This window comes from Heteronotia binoei, chromosome 21, assembly GCF_032191835.1.
Source record: "Heteronotia binoei isolate CCM8104 ecotype False Entrance Well chromosome 21, APGP_CSIRO_Hbin_v1, whole genome shotgun sequence".
Lineage (NCBI taxonomy): Eukaryota > Metazoa > Chordata > Lepidosauria > Squamata > Gekkonidae > Heteronotia > Heteronotia binoei.
The window spans coordinates 28,469,642-28,490,435 of record NC_083243.1 but is presented as its reverse complement, the minus strand read 5'-3'; the positions used below and the strand labels follow the sequence as shown (position 1 = coordinate 28,490,435).

At 41.6% G+C, this 20,794-nt stretch overlaps 1 protein-coding gene across 3 annotated transcripts in view; it reads left to right on the top strand.

The window, feature by feature from the left end:
* Positions 1-20,794, top strand: part of WDR20 (WD repeat domain 20) — a 505,375-nt gene that overhangs the window by 49,387 nt on the left and 435,194 nt on the right. For 2 of the 3 annotated variants that reach the window (XM_060263076.1, XM_060263075.1), the window contains exons 3-4: positions 1,026-2,303; positions 16,701-16,899. In XM_060263076.1, coding sequence (XP_060119059.1) covers positions 1,026-2,303; positions 16,701-16,754 — 1,332 coding nt within the window. In that variant the 3' untranslated portion in view covers positions 16,755-16,899. Of the gene's footprint in view, positions 1-1,025; positions 2,562-16,700; positions 16,900-20,794 lie in introns of those variants that run through there. The other variant, XR_009556645.1, reaches the window with a different exon arrangement.

Genomic DNA, 20,794 nt, shown 5'->3' with positions numbered 1-20,794 from the left:
GGTCCCATCTGCGTGACAGTGCAGAGCGATTGCTGGAAGAATACCAGTTACAGGTAAGCCGGCTGTTCTCAAAATGGAGTTGTTGCCTTTCATGTAGATTGTAGACTGTTACAATCTTAATTGCATGTAGGTTGTAATAATCTTGAAAGGATTGTGCCCATGATACGATCAGTCCTGACTGAAATGCAGGAAGTACCACTGTTTCTCAGTTGAAGCCATGAGATACAGCTCCAGAAAGAGGGAGGATGTGTAGTTTTTACAACCAGCTCTTAAGAACCAGTATAATTTATTTTCTCCCCATTTCGAAGCTGTGCTTGAGTGGCTTGGATTAGCAGAATAATTACACAGTCGTTTAGAACTAATGAACCCATAGATCAAATGGAACTGGTTCTTCCCAAGAGCCCAGCAGAAGTAATTGAAGGCAGAATAAACAGCCCAAATCCTCTTCTGTTGTCACTTGTAACTGGCTGCCTTCCTTTGTAGCCAAAAGCAGTATTTTGTAAGAATGTGGAATACATTTAAATTGTCCAGATACTAGATTGCTTTCCCCCAGCTTGGGTTCAGCCTCACCTTACACATACCTGAGGAACACCATTATTGCTGTTGCCATTATTTGCTTTCTTCCATTTTCCACTTCAGTGCAATAGACCTAGAATTCCGAGAGTAAATTCTGTTATTACCGTGGCTTGTCACTGATCTGAAATTGCCAGTGTTTGTCTAGATCCCTCATATTAAGTTGCTTCCCCCTCCCCCAAAGATAAACTCGAGTGAGTATCTTTCAGTTTATCTGTGCCAGGTTTTATACGTTAGTAGCTCTCCTCCCACTGCAATGTATAAAGCTTCCAGAGTTTGATTTTTCTCTCCTCTTAAATTCTTTTCAGATGCATCATAAGCTTGTTTTTTTATGGCTGTTAGAATAGCTGTGTCTCTCCAACACTACTGGCAGTAAACTAGTGAATGCACCTTATTTAATGAGAAGTGAGAAACTGAGAGGACTGATGTGTATCTTTGTTTTTCTTTTTCAGAGACTAATAGACAAGTCCAGAGTAACCTGTGTAAAATGGGTGCCAGGTTCAGAAGGCCTTTTCTTAGTAGCTCATTCCAGTGGCAATATGTACTTGTATAATGTGGAACACAATTGTGGTACCACAGCCCCACACTATCAGCCACTTAAACAAGGCGAAAGCTTTGCCGTCCACACTTGCAAGAGCAAATCTACACGAAATCCTCTGCTTAAATGGACAGTAGGTGAGGGGGCTTTGAATGAATTTGCTTTTTCCCCAGATGGGAAATTTTTGGCATGCGTAAGCCAGGATGGCTTTCTTCGGGTGTTTAACTTTGATTCAGTGGAGTTGCATGGTACAATGAAAAGCTACTTTGGAGGATTGCTTTGTGCGTGTTGGAGTCCAGATGGAAAGTACATCGTAACTGGAGGCGAGGATGACTTGGTTACTGTCTGGTCTTTTGTGGACTGTCGAGTGATAGCTAGAGGCCACGGACACAAATCGTGGGTCAGTGTTGTGGCCTTTGATCCGTATACCACTAGCGTAGAAGAAAGCGACCCAATGGAATTTAGCGGCAGCGATGAGGATTTCCAAGACCTTCATTTTGGAAGAGATCGAGCAAACAGCACACAGTCTAGGTTATCAAAAAGGAACTCTACAGACAGTCGGCCAGTAAGCGTAACGTACAGGTTTGGTTCAGTAGGCCAGGACACACAGTTGTGTTTATGGGACCTAACAGAAGATATCCTCTTCCCTCACCAACCCCTTTCGAGAGCAAGGACACACACAAATGTCATGAATGCCACAAGCCCACCTGCAGGAAGTGGTGGAGCTAACCCAGGAAGTAATGGAAACAGCATAACGACGCCTGGAAACTCTGTGCCCCCTCCTCTTCCACGATCCAATAGCCTTCCACATTCTGCAGTCTCCAATTCCGGCAGCAAAAGCAGTGTCATGGACGGTGCCATCGCTTCTGGCGTTAGTAAGTTTGCAACCTTATCACTACACGACCGGAAAGAGAGACACCATGAAAAAGATCATAAGAGAAACCATAGCATGGGACATATATCTAGTAAGAGCAGTGATAAACTGAACCTAGTTACTAAAACCAAAACGGACCCGGCAAAAACTTTGGGGACGCCCCTTTGTCCCAGAATGGAAGATGTTCCTTTGTTAGAGCCTCTTATCTGTAAAAAGATAGCACACGAAAGACTGACTGTGTTAATTTTTCTTGAAGACTGTATAGTCACTGCTTGTCAGGAGGGATTTATTTGCACATGGGCAAGGCCTGGTAAAGTGGTAAGTTTTAATCCTTAATGCTGCATCAAAGAAGTAGAACTTGAATAGGTAGTTCCCCCCCCCACCCCTCAAAACATAACTGAATGTTAAATATAAATTTCTTTTCTGCTTAATGTTAAAAAAAAAGGATTATTTCCTCAGAGCCATACTTTTGGATACTGCATGCCGTATTTCTGAACAATTTGAAGTGTCTGGCCCAGGTAAAAGTTCTTTCAAAATGCCATTGCCTTCCAGCCACAGGTGTGTTGTGTATCCAAAGTGTCATTGATAGTTTTTCCTATATTTTCAAAGCTATTTTTGTATTACATGAGCGAGACAAATTGGAGAATCAGTTAGCGAGGGTGAAACTCTCAAGGGCATTCAGGAATATAAAGCAGCCACAGCTTGGTGTTGTACTATTCCCACATGTTCTGGGCAGTTGTGCTTGGGAAGAGCTACCTGGTGGAAATCCTAATAGAAGGTTAGGTTCTCAGTTTCTTTCTCAAAAGGTAGTAATAGCACTGAGAATTCTTAGTTTCCTTTCAGAGATCATCTAGAGGACAGCTTGTAGCATCTACCTTTTAAAATTGGAACAAACAGGTCTTAAATATGCATTATATTCTAGTTTTTACCACCCAAGTCTTGTCCAAGCATTTCTGTTCAAAAAATGTCACTTTTAAAACTCCCTCAGTTAAATGGTATCACATGCTTATTTTTTTTGCTGTCACTTTTAACTCCCCATGTTAATATATATATTTATATATATATAAAAAAACTCACATGTTTTCTGGTTTTCGGTGCACAGGCTTAAATGTGGCTCTATAAACATTTTCTTTCACGTTGAGCAAATCTGAAATTAGGGTCTTAATTTTTAGCACTTTATGCAAATATGGATTTGGTTTTTCCGCTAACTCTCATTAGAAACTTTCATTCTGCAGCCAAGATCCAGCCCCCCCCCCCCCCCAAAAAAAAAAAAAAGATTTGGCACCTCGTCATCTTTTCCACAGTGACACTTCCCCTGTGCCTCTCAGAAAGCCAGCCCATAAAGGTTTTAGTGGCAGCCCACTGTGATATTGGACACAATAGAGGAGGCTGTAGCTGAAAACTGGCAAAGTCCTGGGTGCTTATGCAAGCACTGAGTGGTCTGTATCCTAGGCAATAAAAGGGCAAGCTTGGAATGGAAGTGAAAACAGATAATGGTAATCTTACAGAGGTTTGGTTTGAACCCTTTTTTTTGGGGGGGGGGGGGTTGCTGTAGGTCAGCTATAAAGTACTTGAAAGTTACCAGCGTTCCTGGAACGCACAGGTTTAAGGAAACTAATATACAAGTTCTTCCGATAGAAATTAAAACCCCATTGCGATGACTTTCAAAAACGTCTCCCAAAAATGTGCCGAGTTCAGTATTTAAGTGGAATCTTACCAAACATGCTCTGTTCTCTCCTGTATGCCTTATCTCGAATAGACTAAATATGGAAATGTATAGCGGTCCTTTTCTCAGTTGGAAAAATGTGCTCATTTTAAGAATAATAAACGTTGAAACCTCGTTAGTCCTTGTATGTTAAAATCACGGACTAGTTTTAAAGGGGAATTGGTAAAAGTAGGCTGGTCTTAGTAGTGAATATTGCCCTTCCATTTAGTCATCATTCCAAGGTAACGTTGGTTTGGCTGTTTCCACTTCATTAAGGGGTTTGAAAAGAGCTGCAAATTACGTTCGTTGACCACAACTACCATGTAGTAACTGGTTTGACTTGGGGAACACGTTTCAGATATTTCAGAGATAGAGTATGCAGTACCAAAAGCTAGGATTTATGTATTTTGGCCAATGCGGAAATCTTTTAACTAAAGGTAAGTTTCATGCTGATGCTCTTCACTCGGTCTTTGAAAACTAATATCGCACACTGATGTAAATGCCATATTGTTTTAGGATGTGTTTACTTAGAATGGGTTTCCAATTATTTCTTTCCTTTATTGTTGCAGTCAGTGAGCTCACTTAGCTGGCCTAAACTAGCAAATTAAGCGATATGTTTACAGGGCTCTGGCCGGGGGAGGTATTTGTGCCAGAAAGGTGTTAATAAGCATCCTTTTTTGTTATTTTATAGGAGAGCACTTACTAAACTTTATACCTATTTAATGAGTCTTCAAAAACACTCATGGTAACATATTTCTTCCTCCTGGGTTATACGCTGCTTATTTGTTTCTTGCTGGTCGTTCTATCTCATCGCAAAGCTGTGTTTCTTGGACAGTTTAAAGCTGTCACCTTCCTTTGCCGTTTTTGCCCCCAAGATTCAAGAGAAAACCTTGTTTTCCCCATCACTGTTGTTTTCCTGCTCAGATTCCCTCCCCCCCTTTGCCAGGATGTACCAGTTGTATAAAAAGATCACAACGTTCCAGTCTAGGCAGATCACTTGGCCATCGGCAGTCTGAAACCAGACTGCTCCTGAGCTGGCCTTTTCCAGTCTTTCCCTGCAGATTCATGCAGGTGGGATAGCAAACAGAATGGGCTGGGCGTGAGCCTCCTCCTCCTCGTCTTCCTCCTGCCTATGAAAAGACAGTCCCAGAGAACGAGAGGGGAGAGGGTTTTGGGGTTTTTCTGGCTACACCCCCTTCCCACGGCAGCCCCCCACATTGCACCCACTTCTGTTCCTGGGAAGTTCCGTTATCCTTAGGGGACAGCATTTTGGAGGGTGCAGAGGGCTGCACAGGAAGTGGGCAAGGTCCATCCTGAAGCTCATCTTGCCTTAGATTCTACAGAACAGGGTTTATGAATGACTGACTGTCCCTTAGAATAGCATCTACATGGATTAAGTATCAAGAATCTCAGAGTGGGACTACACTACCCAGCGTCGTTCAGTGCATTCAGGTGGAAAGTATTGATCTAGGGCGAGGCTGTGTTTCATATCACAGTAAGACTTGTGGGGAGACTTGGCAGTCCCCAAAGCTTCCCAATAATTCCTTAGTGAAACACTGTCATCTTTACCAGTGGAAACTCAGTATGAAGCTTTTTTGGCCATGTCGTTCCCGTCTGTTGGTCTGGTAGAGACAGAGGGATGGCTGTGTGTTTCTTACACAGCGCTGTGATCACAGTTTTGGTTCTAGTCAAAGGCCTTCAAGGACAGAACCTCCCCAGAATCACATGGAATTTCAGGGAAATGCGCCGCTTCATATCCTGGAAGCTTATGATAAGAGTTCACAGCTATGAAAATAGCCAAGTGGAATGGCAGCATGTACACCCCGGCAGAGTAAATGTGTTACCAGTTTGTATAACAAAAAAAAAATGCACATGAGATTTAGAATATTTATTTGAACTATATTGTACAGGAGAATCTAGATTTAAATTATAGAACGTCCTTAAGTTTTCCAATAAACGGCAACTGTAGTTACAGCATCATGGTTTTTTTTTTTTTTTAAATGAGTTCTGTTTTTGCTAAAGCATTTAGCCAGACATCTTTGTGCTTCTGTATATGGGTGCCAGAAGAAGTTCCATTTGCTACTAAATTCTATTTGTTGGGAAGGGACGTTTTATTTGTTGCAATTTGAAATATAAAGTGCTGTTGTAGGGGAGTACTAGCCTATATCATTTGACAAATTTGAATTCAGGGATGGTTTTGGAAGATCAGGATTCGTATCTTGGTTTGGTGAAAAAGTGTGAAACATCTTGGAAGGTAACTAGATTGGAAATGGGAGCCTGGGGGTTCCGTGAAGTCGCCAAACACCTTCATTTTCAGGATCAATGTAGCCTTATCTGCCAGTGTAAGAAGTTGGCCAGTTGACGAAGGGTTAGTTCTGTAAATTCCAGAGAGAACGATTGCCTTATAATTTGGGTGTCCAGAACAGAAAAGATTCTTTTGGGAGATTTTTTTGTTGTTGAAATATCTTGTTTTAATTGCTTGATTTTTGGAACTCAGTTATGTACTTGAAAAGACTGTGTATGTCTGTCTCTCTCTCCCTCCTGTCATGTTAAAGCTACTACCCTTGCATTTAGAATATCTGTTGGGCTGCTTGTGTTAAGAGAGAATACCAGCTCCTTTTACTGTCACTTAACTTGTGTAAAGTTTTAAAAAAAGCAAGATTTTTTCCTGCATTTATGAAATCTGTATACATGAATTTAAGATTGACACGTTAGGTGATACTGTACAAAAATTGTAATGATATAGTGAAAAGAAATCAACAGTAAAATTCATATGTATTTTCTTTATAAATGTCCATCTAATTTCTTGACAACTTGAATAAATTTCATAAGAGCCTTTCTAACATGACAAATTGTTAAAACTTAAATTGACTTGCAATAATAATGAAGCTTTAATAAGTATTGTTGGTATATTTATAATTTTAAAAAGAATCATGTTTGTTTCATACTGCTTATTTTTTAGCGTTTTATGTCACTGTTTCAGCTGAAGAAACCCTACGAGAAATACTTGACATTACAGAATAATTTACCAGGGTTGTCCTCTGTATACTGACGTTAAATAAAAAAAAGTGTGACTGAACTGTAAAATGTAGATAACTGTCAGTAGTGCTTCCAATACCTCCTGAAGTTAAAATGTTGATTTGTCAAGACGTTTTTTCCCTATGCAGTTGGCACTTCCTGAACTAATGGCCACTGTGAAATTGCTGCCTTTTGTAATTACCGTTTTATAACTCTATAAGATTCATGTACAGCCTTTTGAGTATTTCATACCTATGTCAAATGTTGGGTTCTTTATTTCTGATGTTTTGTGTCCATTTGAACTATCATAAACAGCTGGTTTAAGTACACTGGATTGAAATTATGTGCAGCGGATCTGGTGAACTGCTATTTTCATCTTGCATAATCAGACCAATCGGTGAGGCTAAAATGGTTGTCTAAATCCATAAAAGAGCCATTGGAATGGAGAACGTCTGGTCTTTGGATTCTACAGGAGCTCTTTCACTTAAGGAGTCTCTTCAAGCTTTTCTTATAAGTGATCAGATTCAAAGAGGTGGTGCATAAACAATTCAGGAGTAGTTGTAAACCTAAGTGGAAAGAATCCCCCCCCCCAATATTAGACTATTGTGAAATGTTGCAGACAGATTTTCTTCCTTTGGGTTTTGACCAGAGGGGGCCTAACTGTGGCTCAGGAGCCATGTGTAGCTCTTTCATACGTATTATATGGCTTTCAAAGCCCCCACTGCCCCATCAGCCAGCTTGGAGAAGGCATTTGTCTCTTGAAATCACTTTTCCAAGCTAAGCCAGCTGGCAGCTTGGAGAATACATTACGACTGACTTCCTTCCTTCCTTCCTTCCTTCCTTCCTTCCTTCCTTCCTTCCTTCCTTCCTTCCTTCCTTCCTTCCTTCCTTCCTTCCTTCCTTCCTTCCTTCCTTCCTTCCTTCCTTCCTTCCTTCCTTCCTTCCTTCCTGTCTTGCAGCTCTCAAACATCTGATGTTTATTCTATGTGGCTCTTACATTAAGTGAGTTTGGCCATCCCTGGTTTTGACAGTATGTTCACTGTTCTTTCCAAAGACTTCTCATCTTGTTCGTGTTTGAGATGTAAAAGGTAGTGGCTAGAAGGTGTTTCCTTTGAGCCAGCACTTTTCAAAGCCTGATTCTTTACCAACTACTATTCACAAAATCATCTTCTAGCAACTAGTTTCCTCTTTCTAACATTTCTGTGCTTACTGTAACAACATTAAAACACTCTGTCTGTTCTTACAGTCTGTCTTACTTAAAAAAAAAAAAGCCTTCCTTTCTAAAAAGGGTTGACTTCCAATGGGACCTTGCTGTTCTTATAATCTGCTACATCCTGGTCATTTCCAGCCATTCTTCTAATTTCCCTTTTGATTTGATTGTATACAGTTCCCCAGGAACAGCATTATACCCCTATTCTCTGTTCTGACTTCAGTTTATTTCTTAAAGGGGTTCATACATAAATACTAACGCCTCTGCTCAGGACAAACCAGAGAGCTTTCTAAGTTCTTGTGTTTTCAGTTGCAAGAATTTGTCTGTGAATGCTACAATAGTTGTGCTTCTGGGCGTGTCTCTTTCTACAACTTTTAATGATCTTTGGTGTGATATAGTACATGTGGACATTTACCTTGAACATGTAAAGACACTACTAATTTAAGTGAAATATGCGCTATAATATATCTGTATGGGGGGATTAGGTTGCCTTCTGGCCATAGTATATGCCAGGGGTAGCCAAACTTGCTTAATGTAAAAGCAGACAGAATAAATGTCAGATATTTGAGAGCCACAAGGCATGAACATCAGATGTTAGAGGATGGAAGGAGAGGGAGGGATGGAGACAGGCAGATAAATAGATGGGGGAGGAAGAGGTAGGAAGAAAGCAACTTTAATTTTAAATGCATTTTTCAAGCTGGCTTGGTTTGGAGAAGTGATTTAAAGAGACGAATGCCTTCTCCAATCCGGCCAGTGTGGTGCTGGGGGCTTTGAGAGCCACATAATATGTGTGAAAGAGCCACATGTGGCTCCCGAACTGCAGTTTGGCCACCCCTGGTATATGCAATAAATAGTTGGTTCCTTGGAATAAATTGTAATTCACAGCTAGAGCATAATTTCCCCAGTAACTCCAAATTAGTTCTTGTATCTTCATGGATGGAGACTCTGAAAGAAATCTGTATCTGCTTAAGACCTCTAGAAGAAGAAAATTGTTAGAACTTAACAAATGGGATTCCAGTTCCTGTTAAGATGATCCGTTGGGTCTGGCACAAAACTTGCACTTGTGCTGGAGCTCTTGCCTAAACAGAAATTCAAGGAAAAGATGAGTAGCTGCTAGTGCAGTCAAATATTCTGTCCCCATCTGCATTTCTGATGCAGATCTTGTGCAGTCAGTATCTGGACACTGTAATATACAGGAAGGAAAGTGCCAGGTGTTGTACAGGATCCGTGGATGTTTCTGCATGGTTGTATCCCACCACTTCACTTAGCTGAGAGTGGCACCTCCCTCAGGTGCAAGGACCACAAGCCGCTCTTCTACCTTTGGGGGCAATTTCAAAGAATACTGAACATTGATCGGCTGTATTTTTGCAAAGTCGAAAGCGTTTATACAAGTTTTTTTTGCTAGTGAAAGGTATTGTCTTGCATACTTTGTATGAGGACAAGAATGCATCTACTTTGAAGCCAGTTTGGTATAGTGGTTAAGTGTGCGGACTCTTATCTGGGAGAACTGGGTTTAATTCCCCACTCCTCCACTTGCAGCCGCTGGAATGGCCTTGGGTCAGCCATAGCTATCGCAGGAGTTGTCCTTGAAAGGGCAGCTGCTTCAAGAGCTCTCTCAGCCCCACCCACCTCACAGGGTGTCTGTTGTGGGGGGTGGGGAAGGTAAAGGAGATTGTGACCGCTCTGAGATTCAGAGTGGAGGGTGGGATATAAATCCAATATCATCTTCTTTGAAGCATTTCGAGCATGGTCAGTGCACACACACTCCATAACTCTGCTCCCTATTAAAGAATCCTAGTGTAAAATTGGAGAGGAGCTGAAGGACAGCTACTGATGTATGTGCATTGGGGAAGAAATTGATTTGCTGATAGAGAAGTCAGTCAGACTAGCCTTAGCAATTATAGGATTAGGAACTGATATGAAGAAGCATTCAGCAAGCCCCTCCCTACTTCTGTAAACGATAAAGGAAGGGCATATGGTGCTTCATGTGGTTGAGATTTCCAAGCTCTTCTTTGATCATGGTAGTAGGAAGCAGGGGAAAGAGTCCAGTCAAGTCGTCAATGGTTGTAACTTAAATTGCTGGATATGGTCATGATTCTGTGAGTGTTCTGCTAAGCTGTACCAATGTTTGCAGCTCTGAATATTGACTAGCAAAACCTGCATGGAAATCTTTGGCAGATTGGTGTCATGAACAAAAGTTTTCGAATACCCAGGTGTAGTATACAGTATGTTTTTGTTACCATAATCTTATTATATGGTCACTCCATTTGTGTCCTGTGATGGTAAATAAAAAAGCAAAATCCGTTTTTTCCCTGAGCACCAAGTATGTACTCAAACTCTATAACCTAACACTAATATGCTTGTGATATGGCAGCGCTGATGTTTGTGCAGGTACTTCCTTGTTGGTTTTTATGTGCATGCCAACACTGTATCACCAATGTCTTCATTTGAGGTGCACAATCAGAATTGCTACAATTTGCCATCTGCCCCATCTTTGGAGTCCCTTTCATTAGACTTCTATCTTGTACTGCTCTGAAAATTGAACCTTCTGCCATCAAGATCTGTGTGCATCTAATCAAAGGCTGCTCATGAACTTTATCAGCAGAATTAAACTGGGTGAACTAATATGGTTTGCACAGCTGTTTCACAAAACTGATGGCCATCTCAAATAGTTTGACATTACAGCACTATTATTTAAACACTGGTTTAAACTGTGCAGCATATAAACAATCTTGGATCAGTCTTCAGCTCTTAAAATTGAGGGGTCACATGCATCATGTAGGAAAAATAAATGGAGGCTGTACTTTTATTTACTTATGGATTTTTTTGCCCTGCTTTTTTGTTATAACGGCACTCAAGGGGGTTGACATGATTAATTCGAATCAATAACCTGAAAGACTTTAGTAGTATCAAATTTAAATTATCTAGCAGTAAAGCTGTAAACTATTAAAAATAGGTGTCCCTCGATCTATTAATAAGATCACTGGCAAACACCGTGGATTTCACCTTGCGTCTGCAAGCAGGACTCCCCCCCCCCCCCGGAAAAAGAGGTGCTGGAACTCTCAAGAGGGAAATGAAGGAGAAACACATGGGTGTCCCTCAAGAACTTTTAAAACATTTTTTGAGAATTTTGTTTCCACTAAGAGGTTCCGGAACTCTGTTCCACCACGTTCCTCCAGAAGAAGAAGAAAAAGCCCTATCTGCAAGATACTACCATGGGCACTAGAATAATTTGGGCAGAAGTTGCAGAAGTAGGGTCCACCACACACAAGGTTCTTCTCATCACAGAACAGGACTGCTTGCCATTCACAACGGCCTGAGATGATTTTTGGTTGACAGGGAGATCCATATACGAGCATGTGATTTTCAAGATGTTCTAGCCCCAAACCATGTAAGAACCTAGAAGTGCTTAGAAACAACCTTCCATGAAGGTAATTTCAGAGGGTAGCTGTGTTGGTCTGCAGTAGAACTGCTAGGGTCCAACCCAGTAGCAGCACCTTAGAGACCGATGTGTTTGTAGGGATAAGAGCTTTCGAGAGTCTGACAAAGAACTTTGACTCTTGAAAGCTCATACCCCCAAATTTTGTTGGTCACTAAGGTGCCACAGGACTCAAATCTAGCTAACCAGAAACAATCTGGGATGCAATGAAGCTGTTCTGGTACCACTGAAATATGTTCTCTGTGGCTGATCCTAGTTAATACTAGCTGCTGTAGTCTGACCAAAGGCAGGTTTCTAGGTGGTAGTCTTCAGTGACAGCCCCACAGTACAGTACATCACAGTAATTAAGTCTGGATGTTAGTAGTGTGTGTGTAAGTGGCGCGAAGGCTTCTCTCCAAGAAGGCCTGCAGTGGGCTTGTGCTGCAACTGCAGGTTGTCCTATAAATCGAGTTGTATTTAAGCCTTGTAGTGATTGTAGCTGGAGAAGACTCTTGTGAGTCCCTTGGACTGCAAGAAGATCAAATCAGTCAGTCCTAAGGGAAATTAACCCTGACTGTTCCTTGGAAGGTCAGATGCTGCAGCTGAAGCTCAAATACTTTGGCCACCAAATGAGAAGGGAGCACTCACTGGAGAAGACCCTGATGCTGGGAAAGACAGAAGCAAAAGAAGAAGGGGGTGGCAAAAGATGAGATGGCTGGACAGTGTTACTGATGTAACTAACATGAATTTGAGTGGATTTCGGAGGATGGTGGAAGACAGGAGGGCCTGGCGTGACTTGGTCCATGCAGTCACAGAGAGTCGGACTTGACTGCGCGACTGAACAACAGTGATTTATAAAGTACATCTCTTTGAATCTGGTCCTAAATGCTGGTGCTTGGTTCAGTAGAATCAAATGAAATTGGCTCCAAAGATAGGGCTGGGACCCAGAAGAGTGTTTTTAGGTGTATCTGAGCATTTGGGAATGCCTAATGGGACTGTATTTCCCCACCTCTCAGTTGTAGAACCACGTACTGGGTTTAGAGTTCTGCAAGTGTTTGGAAATCCTGGTGAGAGATGAGAACAAGTACAGCACTTTCTGCTAGCAAGGATCATCATTTGACAGGAGAATGGCTCATTTAGATTTATTCAGGTGGATAACCCTGTTCGTCTGAAGCAGCAGAACAAAGTTTGAGTCTACTGGCACCTTTAAGACCAACAAAAGTATAAGCTTTTGTGTGCATGCAGACTTCTGAAGATACAATGAAATGGAAGTTACCATTCTATACATATAGAGAACCATAAGGAATATGATTTCTGACAACGCCACAGGCTGACTTTGCTACCAAACCATACCATTTTGGTTTCGCCCATAATCACTTCAGTTTGGTAGCAACTTGTTCCTTCAGATCAGTGGTACAGCCATGGGCCCCAAGGTATGCTAACATCTTTATTGCCGAGTTGGAGCAATACTTCCTGAACTCTCTCCCACTCATACCTGTCTTATAACTGTGATACAGTGATGACATTTTTATTGTCTGGACACATGGTAAAGAAGCCCTGGACATATTCTACCAAGCATTCAATGACTTTCACCCCATCATTAACCTGACAATGAGCCAATCTATGCAAGAAATAGATTTTCTTAACACTGCTGTAAAAATGCACAGTGGATGGATAGATGCCATCATATGCTGGAAGCCTACTGACCAACAAACATACATACATGCCTCCAGCTGCCATCCTTGAATCTGTTAAACATCTTAATTATGTTATATGGTAAGTCACTGCTCACTCTCTACCTGTCTGCATGGACTTCCATTTTAATGGATCTGAAGAAGTGTGCGTGCACACAAAAGCTTATACCTGGATTAAAACTTGGTTAGTCTTAAAGGTATCACTGGACACAAATTTCGTTCATTTAGATTTATAGTTTGTCCCATCCCAAATATTTGGGCTGTGTAGCAAGGGGCTACTGACCAAATGAGAGATCCTGGAGTTGTGGCAGATAACTCACTACCTCAAAAAAGATGATATAGCATTGGAAAAGGTGCAAAAGGGGCAACTGAAATAATTAAGGGGATGGAACATTTTTCCTATGAAGAAAGGGTAAGGTTAGGGCTCTTTAGCTTAAAGAAACAGTGACTGAAGGGTGACATGATAGAGGTTTACAAACTTATGCATGGGATAGAGAAGGTAGAGAAAGTACTTTTCTCCCTTATGTTATAAGAGCTTGTGGGTACTCAAAGAATAACTTGTGGAATTCACTGCTGCAGGAAGTGGTGGCAGCTACAAGCACAGATGGCTTCAAGAGGGGGTTAGATAGCCACTGATGGATCTCTACTCCATATGTTCATTAGTCACAGCGTTTAGATGGAATACTGTGTCTGAGGCAGCAATGCTATTTATTCTTGGTGTTTGGGGGCATTATGCTGGTCAGAGAATTCAGTTTCTTCTGGTGCAGAATTTTGACTTTTTTTAAGAGCTGAAAGAACAATATTCTTTCTGGGGCAGTAGTCTAGTACTGAACCAAAAGGAGGGTGTGAGTTATCACTGTTTTCATGCATCCTATGGAATCAGTTTTCCTTTTGTGATAGTATTTTTGCTCCAGAGGACCAAACTATCTACATGGAGCTTAGACGTTAGGAGAGGAAGAAAGGCAAGAGCATCTCCGTGGTCTCTCCAGACAATGCGTCTACCATTCCCTCACATTGGGTTTGAGATCTAAATACATTCCATTGAAATGCAGTGCAGCACAATGTGTCTGTCCATACGTGACAGCATTGGCCTAGGCATACATACAGTCTGAATGTTACATCTCCACACACCCCAAACTCAGTCTGTCAATAGGCGCGCGCACACCCGCCCACCCAAAACATGAAAGTGGAATGTGAATTTACATTTTCCTTGCAGCAGACTTTTAAGTACCCTGTTTCCCAGGAGAACATGGGGGTGGGGGTAGATTTTGGCTGCTGGAAAGGCCAATAGAAAAGGTTGCCTTTTGCTGATGGAAATCCTTCCGTCAGTGGAGATTTTGGGTGAGATCCAAACAAGGTTGTTCATTTGGACCTTTGGCCTGACAAACCAAGACAGTTTTTATGAGCTGTTGTTCCAGGCACATGTTGACAAGATTTTTGCTACATTGGAATGTCCATTGGCACCAACAGTACTGTCTATGTGATTTGTCTTGGGGGCAGACAATCACTCCTGGAGGATGGTGTGGCCTATATTACCTTTGTACACCATTCAGAGGCCTGACATTGCTCGTCTTCACTACTATTCCCATTTATTCCTGTTAATATACATTATTCAGAGCGGATGCTCTAGGTCTCCTTTTGCCATTTCTGTTCAAGGTTTGTTGAGCACCTCCGGAGCGACTGACTCTCCTAAAGTATGGTAGCCTGTGGAGTGCGTAAGTGCATAATATGCAATGAAAAAATGAATGCATAACAAAACAAAAATTGCTAGCAACCTGGCATAAATGATTACGTGGCACAGCTCATAGTATGCCAAACCTGGAGTTGCATTCTTTGGTGTGTGTTTTTCCCCCCTGTGCCTCTACCAGAAATCATTAACCTTGGAGTAAAGGATTTTTAAGGGATGAAAATGTCAGAGGAGCTTTGGATTTCCTCCAGTCTGGAGGTTCCTTGTCATTCAACCTGGTTTTCAAGAGCTTGGGAGTGTTTCTTTCAGTTGTGAATATTTGGGTCAGAGCCAGAAAGAGCTCCTGTAGACTCCGAAGAACTAGCTAGTTCTGCATTACAATTGCCCTTGGATCTTGAGCTGGACCAAACTGAATTGCAAAAAAAACCCTATCTGAGATAAGAACAAAGCCTGCAAAACAAGATATCAGAAAGGGATGCTGCTTTTACAAATGGAGTACCGTATTTGTATCGCCCCCCCACAGGTTTAAGTTTTACTTTATTGTTCCATTATAATGTGTTTACAGGGCGAGGGAAGGCAGATCTCTTCCAGTAGTTTAAAAGGTTAGCTTGCCAGCTTTTAGTTGTCAACTTGGTTCCTGATCACTGCTATCAAATGCTTTACTGTGCAGGACTAGCCCCAAGATTACTTGCTGAAATTGTTAGTATTTACAAAAATAAATAAGTCTGTGGTCTGTAAATACCATTGGCATAAATAACAGTGTGGGTTGTAATGTTCATAGAATCATAGAAGGGGCTTCTTTGCAGAAAAAGTCATTCTTCCTTACAGAGGGAGTTTCTTCCTCAGGAGGATGATCCATGTTGGCTGCAATCACACACACTAATGCACTTTCAATTCACTTTCAGCGTACTTTCCAACCGAGTTTTACTGCGTGAACTGGCAAAAAACCCTGTTGGAAAGTGCATTGAAAATGGATTGAAAGTGCAATATATAGTGTGTGTGATTGCAGCCATTGTGTCTAAACAGACAACAGGAACATTGGATTCACCCCCCCCCCCCGGTGCCACTTGCAATAGCTGGGTGGGGTCTTCTCCAGCTGGTAGGTCTTGGACTAAGAAAGAGACTCTAGCACCTACAACTTGTCTCTGGGATAGATCTAGTGGCCGTGAGGCCCAGGCTTGCTATTTCAAGCATCAGGCTAGAACTTGCCCAGTTACAGATAAGCATTGTAGCATGGGGTTGGCTATGCTATCAGTTTGCTGTTTGTGGGTTAAACCTGCATTCTTGCAAATGGAGGGGGGGTTGTAGAAAAAGCCTAGCAGGAACTTACTTGCATATTAGGCCACACCCCTGCCTCCAAGCCAGCCAGAACTGCATTCCTGCTCAAAAAAAGTTCTGCTTGCAAAGGATGCAGTAATACAGAAGGATCAGTTACCTTCTCTGCTCCCCCCCCCCCCAAATAAGAAATCTGAGGTGAAAACACAGCTTGCAGCTCTTCTGTTTTTCCTCTAATGCTTCAATATCATGGCTTTTTAGGAGGTCCAGAAGCTTGCAAAATACAAACAAGCTGAGATCTAATTGTCACAGAATGTTCTAATTGCATTCTGGAATTGTGTGAAAGCAGCCAAGAGCCCCAAGGCATCCGGGAGGCTAAGTATTGTATTCCTGCATAAACTTCTGTGGAGTAGAGCCAGGTCTTCAGATAGGAGTCTGTGGAAACTTATACCATCACAGCATGGTCAATCTTTAGGATTCCCAGACCCTTTAAAACACACCCCCTGCCCCAATTGCTTGGATGACGCATTCAATGGAAGCAAGCCAGCCACCAGGTAAAAAAAGATGAACTTAATTCACGGGTTTCAGACAGCCTCCAGACAGAAGTCCAGGGTATGCAAAAGCACTGTGCAGTGAATCTACAGAGTGTTCGGAAAACTAAAATGTTGGGTTCTCTTGCTGGATTAATGTAAGTTGCTTTGTTTGCAGGGTTTATTGCCATCCCAAAACCAGGCCAGTTCTCCAAGTGGAACAGTAGTATAGCCACCACACTCCTGCTAGCAAATCTATGAACACAGAACAAGAAGTAATGACAGTGGAACCAGAAGCTGCTGTTCAGCCAGAGAACACCACAAATTCTTTACAGACAGAGTGTAACCCTGGAGTTATGTGAATCACATAGTGTTTTTTTTTAAAAAAAATAATAATTGTAATGAGTTATTTTTACACCTAATATTTCTAGTCTGCAAGCCGAAAGAAAAATTTTGCTTTAAAAATGGTTCTTTTGGTGTTGCGATTAAATAGTGAAACTTTTCCACTTTCTTTATACTTTTCAAGTTCAATTTAATTTAATTGAATATATATATATATAAAGAGAGGAGATATATAGTGTAAAATAACACGTTTCTTCAATCCAAGTAAGTTTAATGGTTAGTACTTCACAGTTGTTTGGTTTTTTGCACTGATTTTTTTTAAACAGACGGTAAGCCTGGAATGCTGTCATGGGAAATGAAAGTAATTTTTTGGCTTAACAATTGTAATTCAGGAAAATGGATGCTGCAATCGTAGGGTTTTTTCCTAAAAATAAATAACTGTTTGCACTTAAAAAGCTTAATGCTAGTAGAGAATTACTTTTAAATGGGTGTTTTGGACACCCTGTAAAGCTATGTTATGGAAAAAAGAGATCCTTTGTATCTATTAAAACATTTTATTTTAATAATGTTTTCAACTGCAATCTGATATGTATTATACGTGTAAATAATGTAATTCAGTGATTGGGAGAAATTGGTCATTACACTAGTAATTTTCATTTCAGAGAATGATATTTCTAATTCAGAAAATCCATATTAAACTATCTTGAATATGCAGTTTTGTTTATATTCTGTTTTAAATTAAATCAACTTTGATGTAATTTTTTTTTTGAATTGCATGTTTTTGGTACGTGGTCTAGTCTTTGTAGAACAGTCATTTCAAAAGTATACCACTTGGGTTTGCTGGCTATTTAATTGGACTTAACCATTAAGAAATCTTATTCCCTTCCTCTTCAGTCTGCAGTGTTCTCCTCTGAACATACTTTCGGAACGCTATATCAGTTTTTAATGTCTAGCTTAAAATTTTTTTTATTTAACTAAGGCATACTGTCTATTCACATACAAGAGTTATGTAGGTTTAATACTTGATGTTTCAAACCTATAATTTTAAACTCTTATCTTACAAGTAAATGCCATACTCTAGAGTAATATGACCACTAAGTGCATGACTTACCTGTGTAAAGTGGGGGGGGAGGTACCTTGTACTGGATAGTTATAAGAATTTCTGTGGTCTAAATTGGTGTGGGCAACTCTTTTTGCTCCTCTGCTACACCTCCTGGAAGCATACCTGTGAAATGGAAGGTGGGAGGAGGAAGAGATGAAGGTTGTACTTGGCCAGATATATTCGGGGCGAGCTGAGCTCTGGTATGCTTCATGGGCTCACCTTGCTCGTTTGTGAAGATCACCAGCCCTACATGCTGAGAAAATGGCCTGATGTGTTGTCTGGTGCATATGCTGGGGAGTTACCGAACCTTGCTCTAAATACTGCTTGATTAAGTACATCAATGTTTCACTGAAAAAAATGTTCGCCAGGTAAAATGCAGGAGCTGTGGGGCTAAGGCAGTCCTAGGAGAGCCAGTTTGGAATAGTGGTTAAGTGTGTGGATTCTGATGTGGGAGAACTGGGTTTGATTCCCCACTCCTCTACATACATGCATCTGCTGGTGTGACCTAGGGTCAGCCACAAGTTCTCAGCAGAGCTGTTCTCACAAGAGCAGTTCTCTGAGAGCTCTCTCAGCCCTACCTACCCACAGGGTGTCTATTGTGGGGAAAGAAAAGGAGATTATAAGACGCTCTGAGACTTTGAGTGAAGGGCGGGGTATAAATCCAATCACTTCTTTTCTGTGATGTGAAGCTTGGCCTATGGGGGCAGGAAATGGTTTTGGGGGCAGGAAAACAGTGTTTCCTGACCACTTTCCCTTCACGCTAAGCTGCTGCGTTTCAATCCTTTGTGTAAATGAAATGGTAGTAAACATCAGTACATAACTGGATTGTGAAAGTGGTGATGCTCTCAAATGCTTAGCCCTGTTATTTCTGTGTGAGCTTGTCACGTAGCACAACACCAGCAAGGAAAGAAGCAGCAGGAAGCCCAAAGCAGCAGAGTTGTAGGAATTCCTTGTGATCAAGAAAAAAAGACCAGTTTCCTTGTGATCAAGACCAGTTTGTTTTTCTGTCATTCTGTCCTTAATACGTCCAGGTTTGGAACTGGAGGACACCAGGTGCTTTGTCTTAAGCAAGCAGTATAGTAAATTTATGCACCTTTCGTAGAACAAGCCTCATAGCTGGAAATTTTGTGTCAATAGCTCCTTTTAAGGTACCCCCCCCCCCTTACAGTATCTGATCAGAAATGCTTCCAGAACTTGAGTGAGCAAGAAGTATTTCACTTGAGGTGTAAGCCCTGTGACTTCAGAAGATGTTCACCCAACTCATCTTTCCCATGTTCTGTTTGGTTAGTCAAAAGGGAGAGCTTTCATTACAGTATAAAATAAAGGCGATGGATTAAATAATACCTGGCTTTTCAATGGAGGGGGACCCAGGAGGAGACATACAGGCTTCATGTTGCTTGAATTTCAGATTTAGGCACTGTTCTGGAGGGGTATGCAAAGTGCTCCTTCCCCACCTTGATGGTAAATCAAAAACTGACCTCCAGCGTATCGTGGGAGGAAGGAAAGAAGCTTCAGTGTGTGTGTTCCCCCCACCCCCCACCTCAGTGGCATTCACACAGTATTTTAGATTCCTGTCAGTCAAAATCTGAAATAATGATTGGTCTATTTCTGAATAGACACAACTCCCATTTTTGCTGGGCTTCTGCGCCTGGGAAGAAAAATACCCATACAAGAAAAGCCGGATTCTCTGATCTGGATCAATTTTGTCACATGTGCTCCTTTTGTGAAAACACTCTGCTTCAGCTAGCCTGCTGGAAAGACAGCTGGGGCTCTGAAACCCCTACCCTTGGGCAAGAAGAAATCTTATCCAGCTGCCTCTAAAATTGCCAGGCCATCTTTGAATCTGTAAAGACTACATTCTTGAAGAGAACAAAATATATTAACCAATCCCACCCCCCAGCAGAGTCTCCAAAAATTAAAATGCACCCCCCCCCCCAAATCCCGGACTAGGGAGTGGCTGAAAGCCCAGTCCCACCTTTTCATTTCACCATTTAGCCTAAAGCTTCTGGTGCTACCAATATGTAGGGGCAGCAGGGGTGGGATGGGGGGATGTGCCTGTATTGCACTGTTAACTTCACTTGCCAGGACTTCTGTCCCCTCTTCTTTTTAAAAACCTGCCAGCTAAACAACCCCACAAATTTTAGAGAGGAAAGGAAATGGCAGACACCACTTCCAAGGCTATGTAAAGAACTTCTGCCAGAGGAGGGGAAAAAGAAGAAAATGGATTGCATTTAACTAAATGGACTCCTTGGATAGCAGCCCATGCTGTGATTTATTGTAATAGTTGATTCAAGAGTGAAGGGGAGGCTCTGCTGTTTCATTCAGGCTTCCTGGCAACTCACCTTCGTCTCAGACAATCAAGGTGTTCAATGGGTTATCTTGTACCTGCGATTTTGTGGATCAGTTTGATGGAGCAGTCCTTGAAAGCAGTATAGTATCTAATACACTACACAGCTGTAGGATGTGGTACTCGAACCCATCATTATGGCATCATCATTCACTTGCTCTGTTAGCTCCAAATAGGCTCTGTTAGCCTGTGTGATCTCTCAATCCAGCATTCAGAAGTACATTAAAATACATCCTTCATTTAAAACACCCATATGCTGTAAGGAAAAATGTCCCACAGCCTACAGGGATACACTCAGCTTGCGAAAGGCAGCCAGTCTCTGAATGTTCATAATTCAGCTCCCTTCTGACTTTCATGGAAAGTAAGGGATGCTGTAGGCCCCTGGGTTTTCCCCTCATCTCCTTTGCTGTGTTCTGTCTACTTGTATCCAGACTGCTGCGGTTAAGTCGCAAGAGAAAAACAAAGGGAAAACCTACTGCTA